Source organism: Nannospalax galili, unplaced genomic scaffold (assembly GCF_000622305.1).
Source record: "Nannospalax galili isolate Female #2095 unplaced genomic scaffold, S.galili_v1.0 scaffold529, whole genome shotgun sequence".
In the NCBI taxonomy this organism is placed as follows: domain Eukaryota; kingdom Metazoa; phylum Chordata; class Mammalia; order Rodentia; family Spalacidae; genus Nannospalax; species Nannospalax galili.
Window position 1 is genome coordinate 718,975 of NW_008360309.1, and position 25,193 is coordinate 744,167.

Sequence of the window (25,193 nt, forward strand, 5' to 3'; positions counted from 1 at the left end):
CACAAACCCAGACACAGCCACTCTTGGTGGGCGTAGGTCCGTCATCCTAGAATTCAGACTGCTGAGGCAGGAGGATTACTGTGAACTTAAACTTAGCCTGGGCTACAGAATGAGATCCTATGTCAAAACAAACAAAACAGCCTTTAATCCCAGCACTGAGGAAGCAAAGGCAGGAGGATCTCTGTGAAATCAAGTTCAGCCTGGTCTACATATGTATTCCAGGCCAGCTCTGGCTACAGAGAACCCCTGTCTCAAAACAAAACAAAGTTAAACCAAAAACCAGAACCACCACAGCTTAGCACTAGACTTGGGAGGATCTGCAATACCCTCTTGCTACCTCCATATTCCTCTGAATAACCTCTCAGAGGCCAAGGAGGCTCTAAAAACATTTCTAAAATTCAGTTCCATTTATGCATCAAGACCAAAGGCCTGGACCCAGCATGCACGAGGCCCTGGGCTCCATCCTCAGCACCACAGAAACCAGGCTTGGTGGCTCAGACCTGCCATCCCAGAACTCAGGAGGTGGAGGCAGGAGGATCTGGAGCTCAAGGTCATCCTCTGCCACACAGTGAGTTCAGGGCCAGCCTGGGCTATATGAAAGACTATGAAAGGAAAGAAGGAAGGAAGGGAGGGTGGGAGAGAGGCAGAGAGGGACCACATTGGCAGGGAGGTCCTGGGTGAAGGCATGGCCCGTCAGGTTCAAACTTCTGCCTCCACCCAGAATCCTTCAGCCAAAGCTTCACCCTGGATTCAGGATGGCCCGTTCACTAAGCCAGAATCTCTGGTGTGAGAGCCATTCCCCAGCACACATACACGCACACAATCTTGCTCTCTCTCAGAAGCTTGGCAAACAAAATTCAGGAACCCCCTTTCCCATGGCTAGGAGATGCTCCCAGGGCTCAGTCAGACCAGAGTGGCCTTCGAAGGCCCAGGCAATGCTGGCCAGGAGGACTTGGGGAAGGGGGAGGAGATCCGAGCTTTGTACAGAGGATAGCAGGGCTGTGAGCCCTGAGGCATCCCCATCCTCTCTTTTGTGGCTGTCTGGGTTCTGGATCCCCAGACGAAGGCTCCGGAGGAGGTGTGGGGAGGGTCTGTGCTGGCTTGGCCTGGATCTTCAGCAGAAATTTCCTTCCTCCTTCTCCCAGTCCTCTGCCAGCCGTCTCTTGTGTTTCCTGCGATCCTTGCGGGCTTTATGGTGTCGGTGCTGGTGGTGATGGTGGTGGTGGTGCCTCCGCATCCGATGTGACCGCCTGGCTACAGGTGGGAGAGGACAGGAAAGGGTGAAAGTGGATGGTGGTAGGGGGTTTGGATGTCACTAGCCTCCTTAGGGGGATGGGAAGGAAAAAAATACTGGGCAAGGGCTTCACTATCAGCCTGTCAACAGAGCCACATCCCTACTCGGATGAGTTTCTCTCTGTAGCCCAAGCTGGCCTGGAATTTGCAATCCTTCTGTGCCAGCCTCCAAGTAACTGTGAGACTACAGGGGTACTCCACCGGATTGTGATGGGATGTTCAATCCCCAGCACCACATAAGTCTGACACTGGGTGGGAGAAACAGGAAGACCTGGAGTTCAAGGCCAACCTCGGCTACACATCCCAAATTTGAGGGGAGCCTGGACTACCTGAGACTCTGTCTCAAAATTAAACAAAAGTACGGGGTGGGCTGGTAAGTTCTCACTTATCTGCAAGGCTATATTACCAGACAGTTTTTGGCACAGGATTTCATGTAGGCCAGGATGGTCTCAAACTCACTACGTAGCTGAGGACGACCTTGAACTCTTTATTATTTTTTTAAAAATTTATTATTTTTATTTTATGTGTACGTGTGTATTGCCTGCATGTAGGTAAGTGCACCCGTGTTGTGCAATGCCCTCGGAGGTCAGAAGAGGCTGTCAGGTCCCCTGGGACTGGAGTTACAGACAGTTGTTAGCTGCCATGTGGGTGCTGGGATTCGAACCTGGATCTTCTGCAAGAACAACCAGTGATCTTAACCGCTGAGCCATCTCTCCAGCCCCGACCTTGAACTCTTTAAAAAAAAAAATCCTTTTTTTTTTTTTTTTTTGAGACAGGTTCTCCCTGTAGCTCCAGCTGGCCTAGAACTTGCTTTGTAAACCAGACTGGCCTTGAACTCACAGAGATCCGCCTGCCTCTACTTCCCGAGTGCTGGGACTAAAGGTGTACACCACCAAGCCTGGCCTTATTTGTGTATGTATATAACTACACCTATGTGTGCAGTGCCCATGGTAGCCAGAAGAGGGTGATGGATCTCCTGGAACTGGAATTACAGTTGGTTGTTAGCTGCCATGTGGGTGCTTGGAACCAAACCCAGGTCCTCTTCAAGAGTAGTCAGTGCTCATAAGTGCTGAGCCATCTCTTCAGCCCTGACCCTGAACTGCTGCTGATCCTCCTGCTTCTACCTCCTGAGTGGCAGACATGCATCACCCTGTCCAGTTTGTGCAGTTCTGGAGATGGAACCCAGGGCTTTGTGCATGCTAGGTAAGCACTCTACCAACTGAGCTTCAAGCACTCTACCAACCGAGCTTCAGGCACCCTACTTACTAACTGAGTCACATCCGCAGCTTAGCTTTCTTTCACCCATGGGTCCCACACCATAGGCCAGGTCACTGAAATTCCAGACACCCACCACTGTGTTGTGATAAGATGTTATAGTCAGAACCACAAACAATGGGCTTCCTGTGTGTGGGGTCAATGGACACAGTCACTTACGTTTGGTGCAGACAATCTGGGGCCGGTCCCATTTGCCATTACTCCGGCAGCGGATGGTGGCCACATGGTGCTGGGCAAATCCTTCATCACACTGGTAGCGCACGGTGGCATGGACGTTGTACCTGGCCTTGCGCACACCAACAAGGGAGGCGTTCTCCACCGATGGAGGGGGACCACACAGCACTGGGGACAGAGGTATCTCCCGTTGGGAAGTGACCAAGACTGGGGCTGACCCAGTGGCACATCTTGTCCTGCTGGACACTCCTTCTTCACAGTTCTGATCTTGTAGAACTAGAATTAACTGCCTGTGTCTGACTTTCACCTAAATCAGGAGGTCCTTGTTGGGAATGGAACCTTCTGGACACACCCCACTCCCAAGAGCAAAAGGCAAAGAAGAAACTGAAGCACAAAAGAAAAGCAGATGGGGGCTGGAGAGATGGCTGAGCGGTTTAGAACACCACTGCTCTTGCAGAGGATCCAGATTCAATTCCCAGCACCCACATGGCAGCTCATGACCATCCATAACTCTAGTTCCAGGGATCTGATGCCCTCTTCTGGCATCTGCAGGCATTTCACATACATGGTGCACTTACAGGCAGGCAAAATACTCATACAAATACAAATACGAATAGATAAATAAATACAAATTTAAAAAAAGCTGACAATGCAGCAAACCATCTCCTTCACATGTAAAGAGGTCTTATAAATCAATAACACCAGCCGGGTGTGGTGGCGCACGCCTTTAATCTCAGCACTTGGGAGGCAGAGGCAGGCAGATCTCTGTGAGTTCAAGGCCAGCCTGGTCTATGTAGTGAGTTCCAGGACAGCTGGAGCTACAGGGAGACCCTGTCTCAAAAAGACCAAAAAAAAAAAAAAATCAATAACACCAAGGTGCTGATGGGAAATTAGCAAGTCACAGGAAAATCAATGCAGGTGTGTATAAGGGGGAGGGGGAGGGACATGCAGTACCTGTGCCTTTCTTGCAGACATAGGGGAGGTTGTAGTTGCAGGGGACGTCATTCCAGCGCCCGCTCTCATGTGCCACCATCACCACACAGTCCTCCCCACCCGCGAAGAAATTGTCAGGCTGGTTCTCTCGCCAGTTTTCATATTGCTTCAGGAAGAAAGAGTGCTGGGGTCACTGTAGCACCTGGGTGTGAGCCCAGATTCCTGTACTTCTGGTGTGACTCCAGTAGCTGGTGAGGGGATTTGGTTTCCCCTTCTCTACAATGGAATCACTGTGACCCAGATACCCCACCTCTGGCTGGGAGCCTAAGCATTTCTCTTCTTCCTGCCTCTTCCTTTATGACTCCTCCCCAGTTTCCTATATGAGTTGCCATTAGCTAAACAGTTGAAGGAAAGATGGGCCCAGCTTGGAAATTCAGGAGGGCTTCCCTGAGGAGGCAACTGGGAGAACTAAAGTATAGGTGCTGCGAAGGCAGGGAACAGATTTCCAAGCACAGAGAACAGTAAGTACAAAGGCCCAGGGGCAGGAGAAGAGTCAATGCTAGAGGGCCTAGGCTGCTTGCTAGAGCTAGGGTGTTGATAGAGATTGGGCAGAGCCTCCTCACAGGTTGGGAGAAGGGGTGGATGTTTTACAAATTGTAGTATTTATATATTATGTGAAATTTGTCTTTAAAATTTATTACGATTACGCCGGGCGTGGTGGCGCACGCCTTTAATCCCAGCACCCGGGAGGCAGAGGCAGGCGGATCTCTGTGAATTCAAGGCCAGCCTAGTCTACATAGTGAGTTCCAGGCCAGCTGGGTCTACAGGGAGATCCTGTCTCAAAAAGCCAAAAAAAAAAAAAATTTAGTGTCAGGCTTTTAATCCCAGCATTTGGGAGGCCGAGGCAGGTGGATCAGCATAAGTTCAAGGACATCCTGGTCTACATAGGGAGTTCCAGACCAGCTGAAGCTGCATGAGACTCTGTCTCCAAAAACAATTTATTTCTTTGGGGACACCTGTGGAGGTCAGAGGACAAACTTCATAAGTTGGTTCTCTCCTCCCATCATATGAGTTCCGGGGGTTGAACTCAGGTTGTCAGGCTGGGCAGCAAGTGCTTTTACCTGCTGAGCCATTTCACCGGCCCTTTTTTGATTATTTTTACTGAATACATGCCTAGGATGACCTCGAGTTCCAGATCCATCTGCCTCCAAGTGTCTGAAAAGCAAGCTTGCTCCACCTCAGCAAGCTTAACCTGGAGTCCGGACTGAGTTCATGTTGTCAGAGTTGGCGGCAAGCCCCTTACTCACTGAGCCATCTCGCTAGGCCCACATTTAAACCATTTTAAAACCACCGTTATTTGGCATTAACCCCATTCTCAGTGTTGCGTAACCATCACCACTGTATCTATTTCCAGAAATTTTTCATCACGACAAACCAAAATTCTATACTGATCCAGGAAAAAATAATTCCTCTTCTCCTTGCCGGCTGCCAGCACACACCCAGGCCCTCTCTGTGTTTCCTTTGCGGGTTCCAAACCAGGGATCACATCACGTGCTATGCCCAACCTTCAACCTGCCAACTAGCTCACCGGTGTTTTTGGAGATAGGGTCTTACTGTGTAGCTATGATGTGTTTTCAACTCACTTTGTAGGCCAGGCTAGACTCAAACTTGCAATGATCTTCCTGCTTCAGCTTCCCAAGTGCTAGGATGACAAGTGTACTCCACAACCACATGACTTCAGTGATACATATTTATTTCTGTTTAACAGTGGACAGGATGGAACCCAGCGTTTCATGCAAGCCAGGCAGGGGCTCTACCACTGAGCTACACTACCACTTTCCTGCCGAGCCATGCCCCCAGCCCCTCACTGGGGGGTTTTAGACTGTCACTCTACCCTTGAACCACACCCCCAGTCCACCATGTTCAGTCTAATCCTCCATCTCTTCTTGATTTCTCCTTCTGCTTCTGTGGTTGAGGACTTTGAACACTGATGTGGGATTATTTGTCTCAATTATTTTTTCAGGGCTGCAGATGGAACCCAGGACTTCACAAATGCACTGAGCTGCATTCTCAACACCAAGAATTTTTGTGTGTGGGGGGGTATCTTTTATGGTTTTGAATTTTTTTTTTTTTGGTCTTTTTGAGACAGGGTCTCCCTGTAGCTCCAGCTGTCCTGGAACTCACTATGTAGACCAGGCTGGCCTCGAAGTCACAAAGATCTGCCTGCCTCTGCCTCCCGGGTGCTGGTATTAAAGGCATGCGCCACCACACCCGGCTGGTTTTGAATTTTTTAATAATTCTGTTACAGATATTTTTATTTGTGTGTACACATGTATGGGGATGCTCCTGCCATGTCATATGTGTGTGTGTGTGTGTGTGTGTGTGTGTGTGTGTGTGTGTGTAAGTCAGAGGACAACCTTCAGGAGTTGATTTTCTCCTTCCACCTTGTGGGTCCCAGGGAGCGAACTCAGGTTGTCAGCCTTGATGGCAAGCACCTTTACCCATGTCTGAAGCCCCTTGTTTTTGTCTTTTTTGAGGCAAGGCCTCATGTAGCCCAGACTGGCCTCCAACTCGCTGGTGTGGAACTTTGAACTCTGGACCCTCCTGCCTTCATTTCCCTCATGCTGGGGTAACAGCTGTGCACCATTACACCTGGCTTATCACAGTCTTACAGTACATAAATTTCCCCTCAGTTTTTACACAGTGCCCAGCTGGGTGAGCTGACACATAGTTGCAGTACAGTTAGTTACTGCCCATCTGAGGCAGGAGGATGGCTTGAGCTCAGGGGTTAGGGCCATCCTGGACAACACAGAGAGGCCCTATCTTTAGACAGATCCTCATGTCTTCTTGTGTATGTTGGGGTAGCAAGTGACTCTGGTGGCTGTAGAGATGGGACTATTTCAGTGGCCACCACGGGAGAACTTGGAGGAAGCAGGAGGTGGCTGGGACAGGCCTCTCCTTGGGGCCTCCATCAGCCCCACACAGGAGAGGCCTGCAGAAAGTCAGGGTGACAACTTGGACCTCAGAGCTTGTGGGGACCTGTGATGCCCACCTGTGGCTGCTTTATAGGAGTGTAAGTTGAGGCCAGAGGGCAGGGCCACAGGACTCAGTGGCCTGACAGGCCTGCCACCACTCACCAGCCCCGTATTGTCTGTCCACTGGAAGTCCCTCTCCACCGTTCTGTCGTTCAGGCCGATCCATGCATTCTCATGTCCAAAGCCTGTGTAGGGCGGGACTGTGAGACTATGTCCCTCCCCAGTGGGGCAAGGCTGGAGGGGAGCAGATGGGGTTGGGAGGGGCCTTCTTCCCTTCCCAGACCAGAGGGGGCTGGAATAGGTGGGTTAGGCTGAAGCTGGTGAGAATCACACAGGGTGGAGCAGGCAGGTGAGGGTGGACATGATGCCCAGGAGAGTAAGGCTGGGCCTTTAGTAAGAAGACTGAGAGAGGGGGATGAGCAAGGGGTGTGCTAGGAGTTAGGGGGATGGGGGATGGATGGACCAGGAGATGGTGGGATGGGGGGAAAGATGGACCAGGAGTTAGTTAAGGGATGGGGGAAAGGGATGGACCAGGAATTGGTGGGATGGGGGCAGGGATGGACCAGAAGTTAGGGGGATGGAGGGAAAATGGAACAGGAGTTGGTGGAATGGAGAGGATAGAAGGATCAGGAATTAGGGGGATGGGGATGCAGAACCCCTCCTCAGCCACACATAATCTCTGAAGGTCCAGTGTTTTGTGCAAGTGAAGGGCCCATCTCTCCCCAGCTTGGAGGTGGGCTATAGGGCTACGGTAGGAAGTGGGGGCTCACAGAGGTCAGGGAGGACCTAGAGCCCTGTCTAGCCTTAGGTACAGGTGTGAGAGAGTAGGAGGAGGGTAAGGAGGGAGGAGAATCAGGCAACCCCTGTTACCTGGGGGATGGGAGCAGAATTAGGTTCCAGCTTTGCCAGGAAAGGTAGATGGTCAGGGGGAGAACAGGATGGACACAGACCCGGTCGGGTCTTTGCTGAAGGAGTGAGGGGAGCGAGGGGAGCGAGGGGAGGAGCGGGGGAGAGGGGAGGAGCGAGGGGAGGAGCGAGGGGGCGAGGGGGAGCGAGCGGGGAGCGAGGGGAGGGCCCAGAGGGCCCACCCTAGGCAAGGCAGGAGAGACAGAGGAGTTAGCGCTGGTTCTGAGCAGGGGCTGGACGACTGGGGGAGGACACAGTAAACCACCTCACAAACCAGGGGAGAGTCCAAGGGGAGGAGGTGGGGTGAAGAATCACAGAATAATGGAAGCAGTGAAGCCCACATTCAACACACACTCTGTATGGAGGGCCAGCAAACTCTACCCCAACTCTATCTCCTGGCTCTATTTTATTTATCAGTTTATATAGGACCTGTTATGGTATTAAAAATAACTGACAGGGACTAAAGAGATGGTTCCATGGTTAAGGGCACTGGCTGTTTTTGCAGAGGACGCAGGTTCTGTTCCCAGCACCCACATGGCGGCTCAAACTCTCTATAACTCCAGTTCCAGGGGATCTGACTCCTTCTTCTGACCCCCACAGGTATTGCACATATGAGTGCACTTACATACATGCACTCATATACATCAAATAAAAACAAATAAATTTTAAAAATAACCAAGTGTGGAATAACATAGTAAAGTCTGTGAGCACAGAAATATTCCAAGCACGAAGTCATAGATCATCCAATTAGATATCTGCCTGCTTGTCTAGATCCTCACTTCCTAGGGTCATAATTATCTCTCTGCCCTGTCCACAGGGCCTGGCAGATGACATGTGCACAGAGAATATTTGGTGTAAGAATCAATGACTTAATGAATGAACATGTGAATTGACAGACAAGTGACTGAGGAGGGAGTGGGTCAAAGAGCATGAGTTAGTAAGGTGATGTCTCCAGAACCCTTGGGTGGCACTCTGGTTAAGGGACAAGCTCTCCCTGCAAGCCCACCACACTGGCTGGGGATACTCCCCAATCTCCTACCACCCCTACCGATGATAAACTTGTGCTCCTCTGGTGAGTGGACGCTGGTCAGGTGACCTGCCCGGCGCCGGCAGTCCCTCTCTGCATCCTCCCAGGCCCTCCGATGAGCAAAGTAGCGGTAGCAGTGGCCCTGGAACTTATGCCAGCCTCGGTCGCAGCCCTCGGTGTCTAGGAGGTGAAACAGGAGTGAGGACAGTATGAAAGGAGTTGGTCACTGCTCAGGGTGGAGCAGGCCCCGGATTCTGTACCACCTAGCATTGAGAATGGTCTTAATCCCATGGAATTGTATCCATTACAGTATCTATGGACTGGGGGCTGGAGAGATGGCTTAACAGTTAAGAGCACTGACTGCTCTTGCAGAGGACCCGGGTTCGAGTCCTAACATCCACATGGTGGCTACTAACCATCCTTAACCCAGTTCCAGGGGAATCTGATGCCTTTTTCTGACTTCTGCGGCATTGCACGACACAGGTGCACTCACATATGTGCAGGCAATACACTCATACACATGAAATAAAAATAAAAAATAAAATCTATTTTAAAAAAACAATATCTATGGACTGGCGAGATGGCTCAGTGGGTAAAGGCATTTGATGTCAAGCTTGACAACCTGTGTTTGATCCCCAGGACCCATATAGTGGAAGGAGAGAACTGACTCCTACAAGTTGTCCTCTCTCCACATGTGTGCTGTGACCTGCACACACACACACACACACACACACACACACACACACACACTAAGTGGAAAAAATTAAAATATTAAAAGTGCTTATTTTATGTTATGTGATTTACAACAAACAATTTAGCTAGTCTAGGTGGTTCATGCCTGTCATCCCAGCACTCTGGAAACTGAGGCAGGAGGATCTCCAGTTCGAAGACAGTCTGGGCTAGAAAGCAAAATTCTGCTACAGAAAACAAACTAGGAACCCAATGTCGTGGCACGCACCATTGGTCTCAGCACATGGGAGGCAAAGACAGGCAGATCTCTGGGAGTTTGAGGCCAGCCTGGTCTAAATAGCAAGTTCTAGGACAGCCAGGGCTATGTAGTAAGATCCTGTATAAAAAATAAAATAAGGGGCTGGAGCGATGGCTCAGCAGTTAAGAACACTGGCTGTTCTTGCAGAAGACCTGGGTTCGATTCCCAGTACCCACATGGCAGCTAACAACTGTCTGTAACTCCAGTTCCAGGGAATCCGACAGCCTCTTTTGTCCTCTTGTGGCCATTGCACGACATGGGTGCACTTACCTACATGCATGCAATACACGCATATACATAAAATAAAAATAATAAATAAAGACAGGTGTGGTGGCACACGCCTTTAATCCCAGCACTTGGGAGGCAGAGGCAGGCAGATCTCTGTAAGTTCGAGGCCAGCCTGGTCTACACAGCGAGTTCCAGGTCAGCTGGGGCTACAGGGAGACCCTGTCTCAAAAAGACTAAAAAAATAAAAAATAAATACATAAAATAATAAAATAAAATAAAATAGAACCAGAGCGATGGCTCAGCAGTTAAGGATGCTTGCAGCCAAGCCTTGCAGCCTGAGTTAGAGCCATGGGGTAGATTGAATATGGTGGAAGGAGAGAACTGACTCCTGAAAGTTGTGCCCTGACCACCACACTCATGCGTGGCATATGGGTGTTCCCCCCACATACACAAAACAAATAAATAAAACGCAATTTAAAATAAAATAAAGGGCTGGAGAGATAGTTCAGCAGTTGGGAGCACTGACTGCTCTTGCAGAGGATCCAAGTTCAATTCCCAGCACCCACATGGTGGCTAACAACCATCTGTAATGCCGATGCCCTCCTCTGATCTCCACATGCATTGCACGACATGAGTGCACTTACATACATACAGGGAATATCCTTATACACATAAAATAGAATAAAAGTAAAATATTAAAATCTAAAATAAGTAAATAATAAAATAAAATATAATTTTCCCCCTGTGGGCCTCAGCCATGGACCCAGGGAGACCTGGAGTCTGTGTCCAGCCTATGGCAAGCAGCCACCCTCTGCAGCCATGTAGATGGGGACTCACCCTTCTGGCACAGGCTGCCCCCATAGCTGGGGAGGCAGAGGCAGACAAAGCCGTTCACCTCATCAATGCAGGTCCCTCCATTCTCACAGGGGCTGCACAAGCAGTCATCGATGTCTGGGGAACAGAGGGGACAACCAGAGGTCAGAGGTCAGCCTCCCCTCATATGTCAGCTCACAGGTAGAAGACAGGCCTTGGTCCTTCCAACTGTCTCCAGTGGACATCTGCAGGGTTGGCAGGGTGGTGTGTACCTGAGGGGCAGGACTTTGAATAATGAACACTAATTAGTATGCAAGGCAGCAGGTGCCGCAGGCTGAAAGGGACTCCAGCTGGAATCTGGCCCATTGCATGCTGAAGGTCAAGTTCCTCCTGCACATTTGCACAGGTTCCCTGAGCCCTCTTGGCAGTGTTTGTAGACTGAAGTGGACTTTCGGTTAACTCTTTTCCCCTGAATTTCCTGTGTGTATGTTTGTATGTGTACAATACATGTGTGTACATAGGTGCATATGTGGGAGGCCGGAGGTCAAACTTGGATGCTGTTCCTCAGGTACCACCTTCTTTTTTTCTTTTTTTTTTTCAGACAGGGTCTCACTATGTAGCCCTAGCTAGTCCGGAACTTCCTGTGTAGACCAAGCTGGCCTTCAACTCACAGACATCTGCCTGCTCTTTTTCCTGAGGGCTGGAATTAAAGGCCTATGCCACCACATCAAATCACTTCTATCTATCTATCATCTATCTATCTATCTATCTATCTATCTATCTATCTATCATCTATCTATCGATCTATCTATCTATCTATCTGATCTATCAGTCCTATCTATCTAATCTATCATCTATCTATCTATCTATCTGATCTATCTGTCCTATCTATCTAATCTATCATCTATATCTATCTATCTATCATCTATCTATCTGTCTAATCTATCATCTATCTATCTTCATCTATCTTCTATCTCCCTACGTATCATCTATCTATCATCTATCTATCTATCTATCTATCTATCTATCATCTATCTATCTGTCTATCTATCTACCTACCTATCATCTATCTATCTATTTTTTTGGTCCTTTGAGACAGGGTCTCCCTGCAACCTCTGTTGACCTAGAACTCACTATGTAGACCAGGCTGGCTTTGTTCTCACAGAGATCCACCTGTCTCTGCCTCCTGAGTGCTGGGATTAAAGGCATGTGCCACCATGCCTGGCACCAAGTCACTTAAAAAATTTTTTGGTCTTTTTTTTTTTTCTTTTTGTCTTTTTGAAACAGGGTCTCCCTGTAGCCCCAGTTGGCCTGGAACTCACTATGTAGACCAGGCTGGCCTTGAACTCACAAAGATCCGCCTGCCTCTGCCTCCCAAGTGCTAGGATTAAAGGCGTGCGCCACCATGCCCAGCAAAAGATTTTTTATTTTTAATTGTGTACCTATGTTTTGTGTTTGTGTACACACACATGTACGCATGCACGTGTATGTAGGTGTCTATGGGGGCCTGGAAAGGGCACTGGACTCTGTAGAGCTGGAGTTATAGGCAGTTTTGAGCTGCCCAGTATGGGTACTAGGATCCAAACTCAAATCCTTTGAAAGAACAGCAAGAGCTCTTAACCACTGAGCCATCTCTCCAGCTCCATCTTGTTTTTTGAGACAGGATCTCTCACTGGTCTGGAGCTCACCAAGTAGGCTAGGCTGGCCCACCATTGAGCCCCAGGGATCTTCCTGTCTCCACCTCACCATGCTGGAAGCACAGGCTTATGCCACCATGATCTGCTTTTTACATGGGTTCCAGAGTTTAACTCAGGTCCCCAGGTTTGTGTGGCAAGCACTTTGCCAACTGTACATCTCCCCAGCCCCTCAGCTGATCTCTTCCACCTGCCCCAAAGCAAAGACACCACTTCCCCTCTCCAAGACTCAGTTTCTCTATCTCCCTCTTTCTTTCTTTCTATCTTGGTGTTTTGAAACCTCACAAGTGCTTGGATCACAGGGTTAACATGCCATCAGGAGAGGTCAGAGAACAACTTTGTAGAATCCGTCCTCTCCCCCCACCCCCAAATATTTAAAGGCAAGTGAGGTGGCACAAGCCTTTAATCCCAGCACTCAGGAGGCAGAGGCAGGCAGATCTCCGTAAGTTACAGGCTAGCCTGGTCTACATAATGAGTTCCAGGGCAGCCAGAGCTACGTAAGGAGACCTGATCTCAATTTTTTTCTTTTTGCCAGGCATAATAGTATAGGCCTCTAATCCCAGCCCTCAGGAGTCAAACAGAAAATTTAAGTTATATTGCTGGATATGGTGGCACATGCCTTAAAACCCAGAACTCTTGAGGCAAGCAGATCTCTGGGAGTTCAAAACCAGCAGGACTACATAATGAGATCCTGTCTCAAAAAATTATATATATATATATGTAAATGGTTGTATTTACTTATTATCTGTGTATTATGTTCAGGTTTGCACCTGCATGTGCCATAGCACACAAGTGGAATCAGAGGACAACTTCTGGGCATTGATTCTCTCCTTCTACCATTGAACTCAGGTAGATCAGATTTTACCTGATGCGCCATCTCATAGGCCCTCATTTATATTTTTAGTTTTGATTCTCTAATTCCTAGTCTAGTTGTAAAGCCAAGCAAAAGATGCCCAGAGATGAAATTCTGCCGTGTGTATTTAGCATTGTAATCTCACATTTGGCAGTGTCCTCTCTGGGGCTCTGGGGTGAGCTTTCAGTATTCCTGGGGGTGTCATTCACACCCCTGCCCATCTAGAAGAAAAGGGTCCCCAGAGCCCTTTGCTGGAGGGAATCTGAGCCCTGCCCTGCCTTTTGTTGGCCCCTCCCCAGCAAAGATAATCCCGGTAGGAGAGGCCTCACCTAAACCATGCCCCTAGCTTGGAATCAGGTAATTTCCGTGGATTCACCTAGATTCAGCATAGGGGACAGGGGACAGTGCTCTGGGCTGTGACACTCACCAATCTCGCAGTTCTCCCCAGCGTAGCCCTGATCACAGTTACAGCCATACACTGTACCGTTGGTGCGGCAGGTCCCCCCATGCAGGCAAGGGTTGTTCTCACAAGGATCTGTAGGGGCTAGGAGATGGACAGGCAGCATGAGGACAGACTGACCACCACATCATCTGTTTCCATGGAATCCAGACCTCGGCTCTGGCCCCTGGCTGTGCCCCCGAATCTACCTACCCAGTCAACATCCCCTCACACACCCTGTAGTAAAGAGCTTAGTGCTTTCAGACTGGCATCTGCTAGCTGCCCTGCTCACAGCAAGGTTCCTGCTCACTCGGATAGATAGGAATGGGCCACCCAGAGACCAGAGCTTCCTTATCCTAGGAATTCTAAGACAAGAGTCACTATCCTCTTTAATTTGCTGCCCTTATCTGAACATGCCCTTCTCAACACCATGCTCCCCTAATGTGGGATACAGTGAACATAAAGTTCACCTGAAAGAATGAAGGTACCCCCTCCTTCATTCTACTGGCTTAACCTTTCTTGATACAACCATGGTTGTGTTTTTTGCTTGTGCATTCTTTTGTTTTGAGACAGTCTCTTGTAGCATAGGCTGGCTCCTGACTCATGATTCTCTGAGTGTTTGAGTGCTGGAGTCACCAGCATGTACCACCACATCTGGCTTGAACCTTAGTGATTTCAGTGTGAAGACAAGGATTACAGTGGTTATAACTGTAGGTGGCAGGGACGGAGAGACTATTTCAGTCCCAATCTGCCTCTCACTAGGGGATCAGGCAAATCATTCTTCTGAATTCTAGCTGATTCATCTATAACAAGGAAATAAAAATAGTTCACCCAGGCTGGGCGTGATCGGACACGCCTTTAATCCCAGCACTTGGGAGGCAGAGGCAGGCGAATCTCTGTGAGTTCAAGGCTAGCCTGGTTTACATAGTGAGTTCCAGGACAGCTGGGGCTACTGGGAGACCCTGTCTCAAAAAGACCTAAATAAATAAATGAATGAATGAATGAATGAATATAAATAAACATATAGTCCACCCTTGACCAGTGAAATGGATCAGCAGGGGAAGATGCTTGTCACTAAGGCTGAGGACCTGAGTTTGATCCCTGGACCCACATGGAGAAAGGAGACAACCGACTCCTGCAAGTTGTCCTCTGACCTCCACATGTGCTTGGTGGTATGCCCCATCATACACAAATAAAATTTTAAAACAGTGATTAAAAGGCTAAGCGTGGTAGCATATGCCTTTAATCCTAAAAGAGGCAGAGACCAGGATCTCTGGGATTGAGGGCAGCCTGATGTATGTAGCTGGGGCTACAACCCTGTTTTAGAAAAATGTGATTAGGGGCTGGAGAGATGACTCAGAGGTTAATGGCTCAGCTCAGTGATTAAGAGCACTGGCTGCTCTTGCAGAAGAGCTAGATTCGGTTCCTAGAACCTGCATGGTGGCTAAGAACCATCCATAACACCAGTTCTAGGGGATCCAACACCCTCTTTTGATTACCATAGACATTGCACAACTTGGGTGCACTTAGGCACTTACATACGTGCAGGCAATACACTCATACAGGTACAATAAAAATAATAAATGAAATATTTAAAAAATTATCAAAAAGCTCCTATGAGAGGTCTCAACTGGTAAAGGGGTTTGCTGCCAAGCTTAAGGATCTGAGTTTGATCCCTGGGACCCACATGGTGGAAGGAGAGCACTGATTCCTGGGAGCTGGCCTCTGACTACCAAATGAATGCTGTGGCATGTACATACCCACATTCACATAGACACACATACCCTACACATACATACACACAATAATAATAATAAATAAATAAAATTAAGAAATGTGTTAGTATTAATCCATTACTGCCTCTCTAGAGTCCTGCTCTGTTCTTCCCACAGTCTTCAGAGGGAGTCAAGTAAACTCAAGTTGTCCTTCAATCTAGATGCCTCCAAGGCTCCCCATTGCCCTGAAGAGAAAAGCCAAAGTCCTCTCTGCAGTTCACACCCCTGTGGGATTCACCACCCCCCCATCTCACCCAAACTCAGTTTTTCCTCCTTCTCTCTCACTTACTCTGTTCTGGCAGGCTGTCTCACCATTCCTCCCTCACACCAGGCACAGTGCTGCCTCAGGACCTTTGCACAGAAGGCCTCTGCTGCCTGGAATTCTCTTCCCATATATCTTTACGTAGCTCTCCTCCCTTCCCTCAGACTTGCTCCTATTTTATCTAGCTTGAGAAACCTTTCTCAAGCCCCCTCTCTTTCTCCTCCTCCCTCCTCCTCCCTTTCTCTCTCACCTCCCTTCTACCTCCTCTCCCTTCCTCCTCTCTTGTAGTTTTTTATTTGTAAACTTAGGTCTGAGAGATGGTTCAGTAGGTAAGAACATTTGCTATACAAACATGAGGCCCTGAGTTCAAATTCCTAGCATCCACATAAAAAGTCATAACCTATAAGTAACCCGATGTCCTCCTCTGGCCTCTGCAAGTACACCTGAACACATACACTAACACACCAAAATCTTTTTGATTTAATTCTTCACAGTGCTACAGATGGAACCCAGAGCCATGGTGCACATCAGGCAATCTTACCCTGAACCCCAGCCCTCTCTCTATTGGTCTTTGCATACGGGGATCAGAAGACAATTTTCAGGAGTTAATTCTCTCCTTCCATCATCTGGGTCCCACGGATTGAACTCAGGTCATTGGACCTGGCGGCAAGCCCCTTTACCAGCTGAGCCCTCTTGCCAGCCCTGCCAGGTTCTTTTTTTCATGCTGATCATTTTTGTATCTCTCCTGAGAGCAGCAACATTCCATATGGCAGCCACACACTCCGCTCATGCTTAAATTAATTAAAATGAGATGATTGTGAATGCTTGCGGCCTCTCAGTCCTACAAGCTCCATGTCAAGCTGACAGCCCAGAGAGGAGACACATCCATCACTGGGAATTTCCTAGCATGTTGTTCAGCATGTTTCAGAGGACAAAGGATTTCATTTCCGCCCAGGACCCAGAACACAGTGGGTTCATACCATTGTTGGCTAGCTGAAGGCAGGGACAACTGTCTGTTCTGTGGTGGTAGAGATGTCTGTCCCTGGGAAACCTGGGCACCAAGCATGTCATGGAGCGCCAGCCCCTGTGCATGCACCAGAATGGGAGTGACATTCCGCAGGTGACGGCTGCCAAGTGGCCCTGCCACGACAACTGCCCACGCTGGTGCTGGCTCAGCCGGCAGTGAGTTTCTGATTTCATCAGCATCTGTAATGTGGGTGGAGGGTGGCAAGGTGCCAGGGTCCCATTCTAATGTGGCCACCTCCACTTCCCAGGGCTGCCAGCTGGGGTCTGCAGCTGAGCCCCAGGGCCAATGTCAGCTGAGCCCCTCAGCCAATGTCACCTCACCTATGAGCTCTGACACCAGATACTCCAGGTGACCTCTTTCTTTCAGGGACCTGCCACCCCATCACCTCCTCTCTATGGTCACCCTGCCTGTGTGTTTTCACAGGAAGAACTAGGGCAGTTTACAGACTGGTACACCAGACAGAGCTCTGCAGCCCTGCCTTCCTCCCGCTCTCTCCCTTCCTTCCCATTCTGTTCCCCCTCCCCACCTTCCACCCCCACCATGGTCTCAGGTAGCCCATGGGCCTCAAGCTCATGATGTAGTTGAGGATGACTTTGAAGATCTGACCTCCTGCCTTGACCCCTACCTCCCGCTGCTGGATGACCACACCCACTGCTGGATGACCACACCCACTGCTGGATGACCACACCCACTGCTGGATGACCATTCACAGTTGCCCTGCATTTCAGCTCCAACCCCAGCTGCATGAATACATGAAGTACCCATCTCCCCCTGCCTCAGTCTCCCCACCTGTAAAGCAAAACACACTAGAACATGCCCTATGAGACATTATGAAGATGAACTAAGCTGGCTGGACGTGGGGACACACACTCATGATCCTGAGCAGGATTGCTGAGATTTTGAGGCCAGCCTAGGCTACAGAGTAAGAACTTGTCTCAAAAAGAAAAGCAAGGTGCTAGAGAGCTGGCTCATTGGTTAAGAGCTCTGGCTGCTTTTGCAGAGGAGCCTGGTTCAGTTCCCAGCACCCACATAGTGGCTAATAACTGTGTCCATAACTCTAGTTCCAGGGGATCTGACACCCTCTTCTGGACTTCAGGCATTGCATGACTTAGGTGCACTTATACACATACAGGCAATACACTCATACACAAAATTAAGAAAGAAAAGAAAGAAAGAAAGAAAGAAAGAAAGAAAGAAAGAAAGAAAGAAAGAAAGAAAGAAAGACAAAAGCTAGGGAGATGACTCAGATGGTAAAGCGCTTGCTACATATACATGAGGACCTGAGTTCAATCCCCAGCACCCACTTTAAAAAGCTAAGCTGTAGCCGGGCATGGTGATGCAAGCCTTTAATCCCAGCATTCAGGAGGCAGAGACAGGTGAATCTCTGTGAGTTCAAATAATTTCAGGACAGCTAGAGCTATATAGGGAGACCATGTCTTTTAAAAAAAAAGTACCTGCCGGGCATGGTGGCACAGTCTTTAATCCCAGCACTTGAGGCAGATGCAGACAGATCTGAGTTCAAGCCCAGCCTGGTCTATGTAGTGAATTCCAGGACAGCTGGGGCTACAGGGAGACTCTGTCTCAAAAGACGAAAAAAATAAATAAAATAAAATAAAATTTTAAAAAAGTACCCAATATGATCGGCCTCCTGACCTCTGACCTCTGACCTCACTTGTCACTAGAAAATTCCAGCCTTCCCAAGGACCATAGATTTTCCTGCTCCAGACACCCCCAGTCCCTGGCCACACTAAGATGGATGGAGATCCAGAATCCAGGACTTACCCTCCTGACCGCTGGCCACCTCTTCCCAGAAGCCCTCCAGGTCTGGACTACCAGCCACAACCTCCAGCTCTGCCTCCTCTGAGCCCAAGGATATAGGCAACAGGGTGCTGTGGGCATCCCACAGTGTGGTGGGCTCCCCTGAGGAAACAGAGGCCACCTCATCCATGGTGGAGGCTGGAGTTGTCCATGGAGGCCAAGAGGCTGAAGGTACCAGTGTCCCCTGGGCTACCATCTGGCCCTCTGGTTCTGAGGTATGTTGAAGGCCTTTGGAGGTCGGTGTGAGTATATCCTGGGCCCCATCCTCAGTCTCCTGGTCCAGGGGTGCAAGAGATGGTACCACACTTCGATCCACAACTGCATGGGTGCTGGAAACAGAACTTTGGGGTCCAGATCCCCAAAAGGCACCAGCACCGCTGGGGGCCACCTCCACTGTGGTATTTGTAGGACCCTTGGTGACACCCCCCTCTGAAGCTGTGGGAGTCTCCATGTACAAGGTGACTCCAGGACCTCCCCAGGGAGTGGACAGGGGCCTGGTGTCCAACCCTGGCCTAGGCATTGATGGCCAGGTGCCCAGTGTCTCATCCACAGTGGCCTGCCTACTGGACATGGAACTCTCTGTTGCATCCAAGACCCCAGACTCCATCCCTAGAATGCCAGGGTCAGAGGGGACAGGATCAACTGTCATACTCCCAGAGTCAGCAGAGACCCATGGGCCAGAGTCGGGGTTCTCCCTAGCCTGGGCGGGGCCAATCTCCCTCATTTCTCCAGATTCTGGTGCTGGGGATTTGGGGCTGGCTCCAACTTGGGTGTCCGTGGTAGTCTGGGAAGAGGCCATGGGTCCTCGAACTTCAAGGCTGCTGAGTGTGGCAGGGGTGGCCTCCCTACCCTGTCCTTCCAGGCCCCGGGACTTGGAGGGTGAAATGGGGGTCACAGTCCCATCATGCCCCTTGTCCCTGTTGGCATCAGTGGGGACAGATGTGGAGTGTAACAGGAGCCACAGTTTGGGAGCACGAAGCATGGCCACGATAGGGAAGTCTGGGGAGGCGTTGTCAGGGGATGCCTCCCAGGGGACAGTGCTAGGGGGCTCTGAAAGACTGGAGATGGTGACAGCAGGCTCTGAGAGTGACCAGGGAAGCCCATGCATGGCTGGCTTCACGCTGGGGGCCTCCGCTGCCCCTGGTTTCAGATCAGAGGTTCCGCTGAGGTCTGGGCTGCTAGGTGAGGTCAAAGATGGGAGCCATAGCCAGGACTCTGGGGGGCTTCTGCTGCCAGGGGAACCTGTGATATCAAAATGGGTTACAGTTAGCCAGTACACATCTGTGCTTCCAGCACTAGGAAGGTGGATCAGTCAAAGTCATCTTTCGAGGGCCAGGGTATTTGAGGCCAGCCTGGGCTACATGAGATCCTGTCTCAGCACCCTTTCAAAGAAAAGAAAAGAAACCCTTGGGGCTAGAGAGATGGTTCAGCAGTTAAGAGAACTGGCTGTTCTTGCAGAAGAACTGGGTTCAAATCCCAGCACCCACATGGCAGCTAACAACTGTCTGTAACTCCAGTTCCAGGGGATCTGACACCCTCTTCTGGCCTCTGTGGATACTGTATGACACAAAAGCACTTACATACATGCAGGCAAAACACTCATACACATAAAATAAAAGTCAAAATTTTAAAAACTTTATTAAAAAATAAGGTAAGTCATGCATGGTGGTGCACGTCTCTAATCCCAGCACTTGGGAGGCAGAGGCAGGTGGACCTCTGTGAGTTCAAGGCCAGCCTGGTCTACATAGTGAGTTACAGACCACCTGGGGCTACAGGGAGAACCTGTCTAAAAAAACTAACAACTAACAACTAACTAACTAATTAACTAACTACCTAACTATCTAACTATCTAACTACCTAACTAACTAACTAACTAACTAACAAAATAAATAAACTGGAGAGCAGTAGAGGAAGACACCTGACATGGACTTTTGGCCTCCACACACGCACCGAACAAAAATCAAAGCAGTCATATGATACAGGCTGGCTGTCTCAGTATCTGAGAGGTGGAAACTGGATGATGAGGAGTTGGAGGCCAACCTGGGCTACCACACCCTGTCCTCTTCCTCTACACAGAGAGAGAGAGAGAGAGAGAGAGAGAGAGAGAAGGAAGGAAGAAGGAAAAAAAGAAAGAGGCAGGCAAAATGGCTCAAAATAGCTCAGCAGGTAAAAATGCTTGCTGCCAAACCTGTTTGAAAATTGTCCTTTGATCTCCACATGCACACTGTGGCATGCACACACGTTCCTACACACAATAAAATAAGTAAACGTAATAAAAATGTTGAAAAAATATATTGCCTCAGTAGCAATTTAGTTTCTCCTTGGTCCCCAGCCCAAGGAGAGGAATTTTGAGGTATGGCAAGGGGCCTTCAGGAGGCTGCTGGTACAGGGTGTGGCTCTGTCCACCCTCCCTTCTTCCCCAGGTCACTCACCTGTTCCTGGCACATCTACCTCATTGGTCAGGATGGCCCAGGGACTGCGACTCTGGTCATTTCCTGAGGTTTCTGTGGCCACAGGAAGCTGCACCTCTGGGGTGGGGGTCTGGGCACTGGCCTCTGCTGCCCCCAGTTGGCCAGCTGGGTCCTGTTGCTGGAAATGTCGACCATTCAACACTTTGAAGCGGCCCCTCTTCAGTGTGGGGGTATAGGCCATCTCTGTGCCCGAGGGTGTTGTCCCTGCCACGTCCACACTCACACTGCTGGGACTGGGGACACCCGAGGAGCTTATGGCACCTGTGAGCAGCCACTTTTCTGTAGGGGGCCACAAAGTCAGTGTGGAGTCCCCTGGAGTAGAGTCAGCGATCTTCTGAGACTCTTGAGTTGTTGCAAAGCCCATGGGTTCATCTTCCCCACTGGACACAAGTGTTTCCTGGAAATCTTCCCCCAGGCTGGGCTCTACTTCTTGGGCTGGGGGTCCCTCTGCCAACACAATCTCCCCCTCATCTCCAGATGAAGGTGTCTCGGGGTCTCCATGTGTTGGTGTGGGGTGATGAGCTATAGAAAAGGAAGAGGTTGTGGTAGGCCCAGGTGCTGCTAGGGAAGTCCTGCTTCAAGTCTATGTATGTTCTAGCCTCCTGCAATACAGTCGTGGCATCTCCACACCCCTCTGTCTCCCTGAGTGGGTTCTGAGATTCCTCAGCCTGAGAACAGGAGGTACACTGTTCCTGCTGCACCATAACCTGCCCACAGTCAGGGTCAGCTGGCTAAAGCCTGGCTAATTGGCGAAGCTCTGGTGAGGTAAGAAAGTGAATGCCACCCCACACCTTTCCTGCACTAGGGCGTACCTGACGGTGTGTCTCCGGGTAGACAGATGTGCTTCACCCAGGGGCAGCATTTTGGTATGTGGCTTATCAGGCCTTCAGGAAATAGAGCCTCAGTTCGTTAGTGGCTGTGTCTCAGGCTGACCTGGAACTCAATATGAAGCCCAGGCTTTTCTCAAACTCACAGAGATTCTCCTGCCTCAGGCTCCCAAGTGAGACTAGGTGACTTAAGAGTGGCCATACATTCTAGGGAAAGACCGGTCTCCTGAAGGGGGTGTGGCTTATTCTGGGTGTTTCCATCCACCTCTCTCTGGGCATGAAATGATTAGTTTTATTTTGGGCTTTTTGAGACAGGGGTGGCCTTGAACTCAATATGTAGCCCAGGATGACCTTAAACTTCTGAGCTTCTTGCCTAGACCTCCCAAGTGCTGGGATGATAAGTGTGGGCCACACACCTGGTTTAGTTTGGTGCTGAGAAGGGAATGCAGGGTTTCCTGCATGCTATGGAATTGCTCTACCAATTGGGATACAACTCCAGCCCTGTGAGGATTTCATTTCATTTCATTTCATTTCATTTCATTTCATTTCATTTTTCGGTCTTTTTGAGGAGACAGGGTCTCCCTGTAGCCCCAGCTTGCCTGAACTCGCCTTATAGACCAGATTGACCTTGAACTGACAGAGATCCATCTGCCTGCCTCTGCCTCCCGAGTGCTGGGCTAAAGGCATGCGCCACCACGCCCGGCTTTATTTTATTTTTATAATTTTAATATTTTTTTTTTGTTTTCTGAGACGGGGTCTCCCTGTAGCCCCGGCAGTCCTGGAACTCGCTAGGTACCCACGGTCGACTGTAAGGATTTAGAGGAAAGCTGCTGAACGTGGTGGTGCACGCATTTAACCCCAGCACTCAGGAGGCAGAGGCAGGGTTTCTGTGAGTTTGAATCTAGCATGGTCTACAGAGCAAGTTTCAGGCTAGCCAGGGCTACACAGTGAGAACCTGTCTCAAATAAATAAATCAAAGTTGATATGGGTGTAGCCTTCACTTAGTACCCAGGCGGGCATGGTCAAAAGTAGACACGCCTACAGGGCGTGGCCCTCACAAATGTTACCGGTAGGGGTCCTGTGTGGCCTCCACCAATCTCTCCTGACTTGGGGCTTGTGGTCTGGGGGGACCCACCTACACGGCATGCGGCCTTCAATCACTCCTAACTGGGCGTGGTCTCAAGTGGCCTCACCGATTCCCCTGTGGGCGTGTCCTAGGTGAGACACACCCACGGGGTGTGGTCTTCACCAAGCAATGCTAGGTGGGATTTGGCTTCGGACTTGGTTTTTTTTTTTTTACTTTTTGAGACAGGATCTCCCTGTAGCCCCAGCTGGCCTGGAACTCACTATGTAGACTAGGCTGGCCTCGAACTCACAGAGTTCTATCTGCCTGTCTCTGCCTCCCGAGCGCTGGGATTAAAGGCGTGCGCCACACGCCCAAAAGAGGCTTTCAAAAAGAACTTTTGAGGGGCACAGTCTGGACGGGATCCGCCCACCGGGGGTCGCTTTCACCGGCGGCTGCGGCGGGGCCGTGGTCTTTACTGGACACACGCACAAAGCGTGGGCCCGACAAGGGCGTGTCTGAGCGGCTCCTCCCCGGGGCGTGGCTCACGCACCTCGGAAGCAGTAGGCGTCGAAGCGCGCGCTGGGCGCCGGGAAGCCGGTGCGGTTGGCAAAGCGGTAGACGGTGCGCACGCCAGGAGCCGGGCCTCCGCAGCGCCGGCGCGGCGTCTGGATCGGGTAGCGCACGCTGCCGTCCGCCAGCCAGCCCGGGTCGCACTGGTCCAAGCCCTCGTGCCACGCCAGGTGCAGCTGCCCCACCGAGGCCAGCGCCGCGCCCTGCCGGTGGCACTGCGCCCGCGCCCCCGCCAGGGTCAAACGGCGGGCAGGACCCACGTAGAAGACCTCGCCTGCGGGGAGGGACATGGTGGAGCTTAGACGGGAGCCTGGGGAAGGAATGCGCAGAGCTAGGGATGGGAGGCTCAGGGGAAGGATGACTCAGGGCCTGGCTCCAGCTTTGCAGTTTTGAAGACACTTAGGGAATACATGGGGGTCGGAAGGACACCTGACACTCAAGAACAGGTGGCCACGGGGTCCAGCCAGCTCCTCAACTTACCTCCCAGCTCGCGAGCAAAGCAGTATACATCGTAGAGTTCTTGTGGATCGCGCCTCCCATAGCTCCGAACCCCAGGCACGCTGCTGCGGTCACCATAGCAACCAGGACGCGACTGGGTGATAGGGTACCTAATGGAGCAAGGAGTGGCTCTCTGCTGTGTGCTCCTGGAGCAACACAGGAACGCCAGGAGCTGTCCCATTTCCCCAGCTCCAACCCCATCTCCATCTGTCCCCACCATCCCAGCTCTATCTCGCTAGCTCCGTCATTTTTTGTCTCCCCTCCCTGAGCACCCCCTCACCTAACTGTGCGGTCTGAGAGCCAGCCCGCGTCGCAGTTGTCAAAGCCATCTTCGAAGGCAGCCTGCAGGTGCCTTGGGGCCGCGATGATGGCGGAGCTCAGGCGGCAGGCCTCCTGGGCCTCAGCGAAAGTCAGTGCATAGCGGTCCCGGGCTGCCCGGTAATGGAATACCACACCTACGGGGGACAGCCCGGAGAGATTTGAGCTGAAATCGTTTTTGGGTTTTTTCGGGTTTTTTTTTTTTTTTTTTTTACTTTTTGGGACAAGGTCTCCCTGTAGCCCCAGCTCGTCTGTAACTCACTATGTAGACCAGGCTGGCTTTGAACTCACAGAGATCTGCCTGCCTCTGCCTCCCGAGTGCTGGGTTGAGATGGAATCTTAAAAAACAGATCTCCCTGGAGCAGATTGGCATGTCCCACTCCCTCATCCCTGTTTCAATTGTTCTGCTGGCTTTTTAAAAAAGAGAGGGTCTGTGGGGCTGAAGAGATGGCTCCAGTGGTTAAGAGCCCTGGATGCCCTTGCAGAAGACCTGGGTTCGGTTCCTAGTACCCACATGGTGGCTGTCTGTAACTCCAGTTCCAGGGGACTCAACACCCTCTTCTGGCCTCCAGGGGCACTGCACACATGTGGTACACCTACATATGTGCAGGCAAAATACTCAAACATTAAATAAATAAGATTTAAAGACAGGGTCTCCTGTAGCCGGCTGGCATCTAACTCTCTATGTAACCAAGGATGATCTTGAACTCCTGCCTCTGCAGCCCTTTTAAATCATTTTTTTCTTCCTTAATCTGTTAGGAAAATAGAAACTACATGGGCTATTTTAACAGAAAGAATTTAACAAAGGAATTGGGTAAACAGATATTTGAGAAGGTTATTTCCATAATGTGTATTTTTAACTGATGACTTTAAAAAACTGGGCTTACTTTTAAATTTTTTTTA

At 50.2% G+C, this 25,193-nt stretch overlaps 1 protein-coding gene across 1 annotated transcript in view; it reads right to left on the minus strand.

The window, feature by feature from the left end:
* Positions 1-566: 566 nt before the first annotated feature.
* The window catches only part of Ncan (neurocan), a gene marked incomplete at its 5' end in the record, with an annotated part of 25,939 nt that continues 1,312 nt past the window's right edge, over positions 567-25,193 (minus strand). Inside the window, 12 exons of the mRNA XM_008824484.2 lie at positions 567-1,254; positions 2,728-2,910; positions 3,697-3,841; positions 6,813-6,895; positions 8,665-8,823; positions 10,697-10,810; positions 13,647-13,763; positions 18,505-19,782; positions 20,973-21,533; positions 23,455-23,748; positions 23,955-24,082; positions 24,253-24,427. Of these exons, the coding sequence (XP_008822706.1) occupies positions 1,115-1,254; positions 2,728-2,910; positions 3,697-3,841; positions 6,813-6,895; positions 8,665-8,823; positions 10,697-10,810; positions 13,647-13,763; positions 18,505-19,782; positions 20,973-21,533; positions 23,455-23,748; positions 23,955-24,082; positions 24,253-24,427 (3,377 nt within the window). The remainder of the gene's footprint in view (positions 1,255-2,727; positions 2,911-3,696; positions 3,842-6,812; positions 6,896-8,664; positions 8,824-10,696; positions 10,811-13,646; positions 13,764-18,504; positions 19,783-20,972; positions 21,534-23,454; positions 23,749-23,954; positions 24,083-24,252; positions 24,428-25,193) is intronic.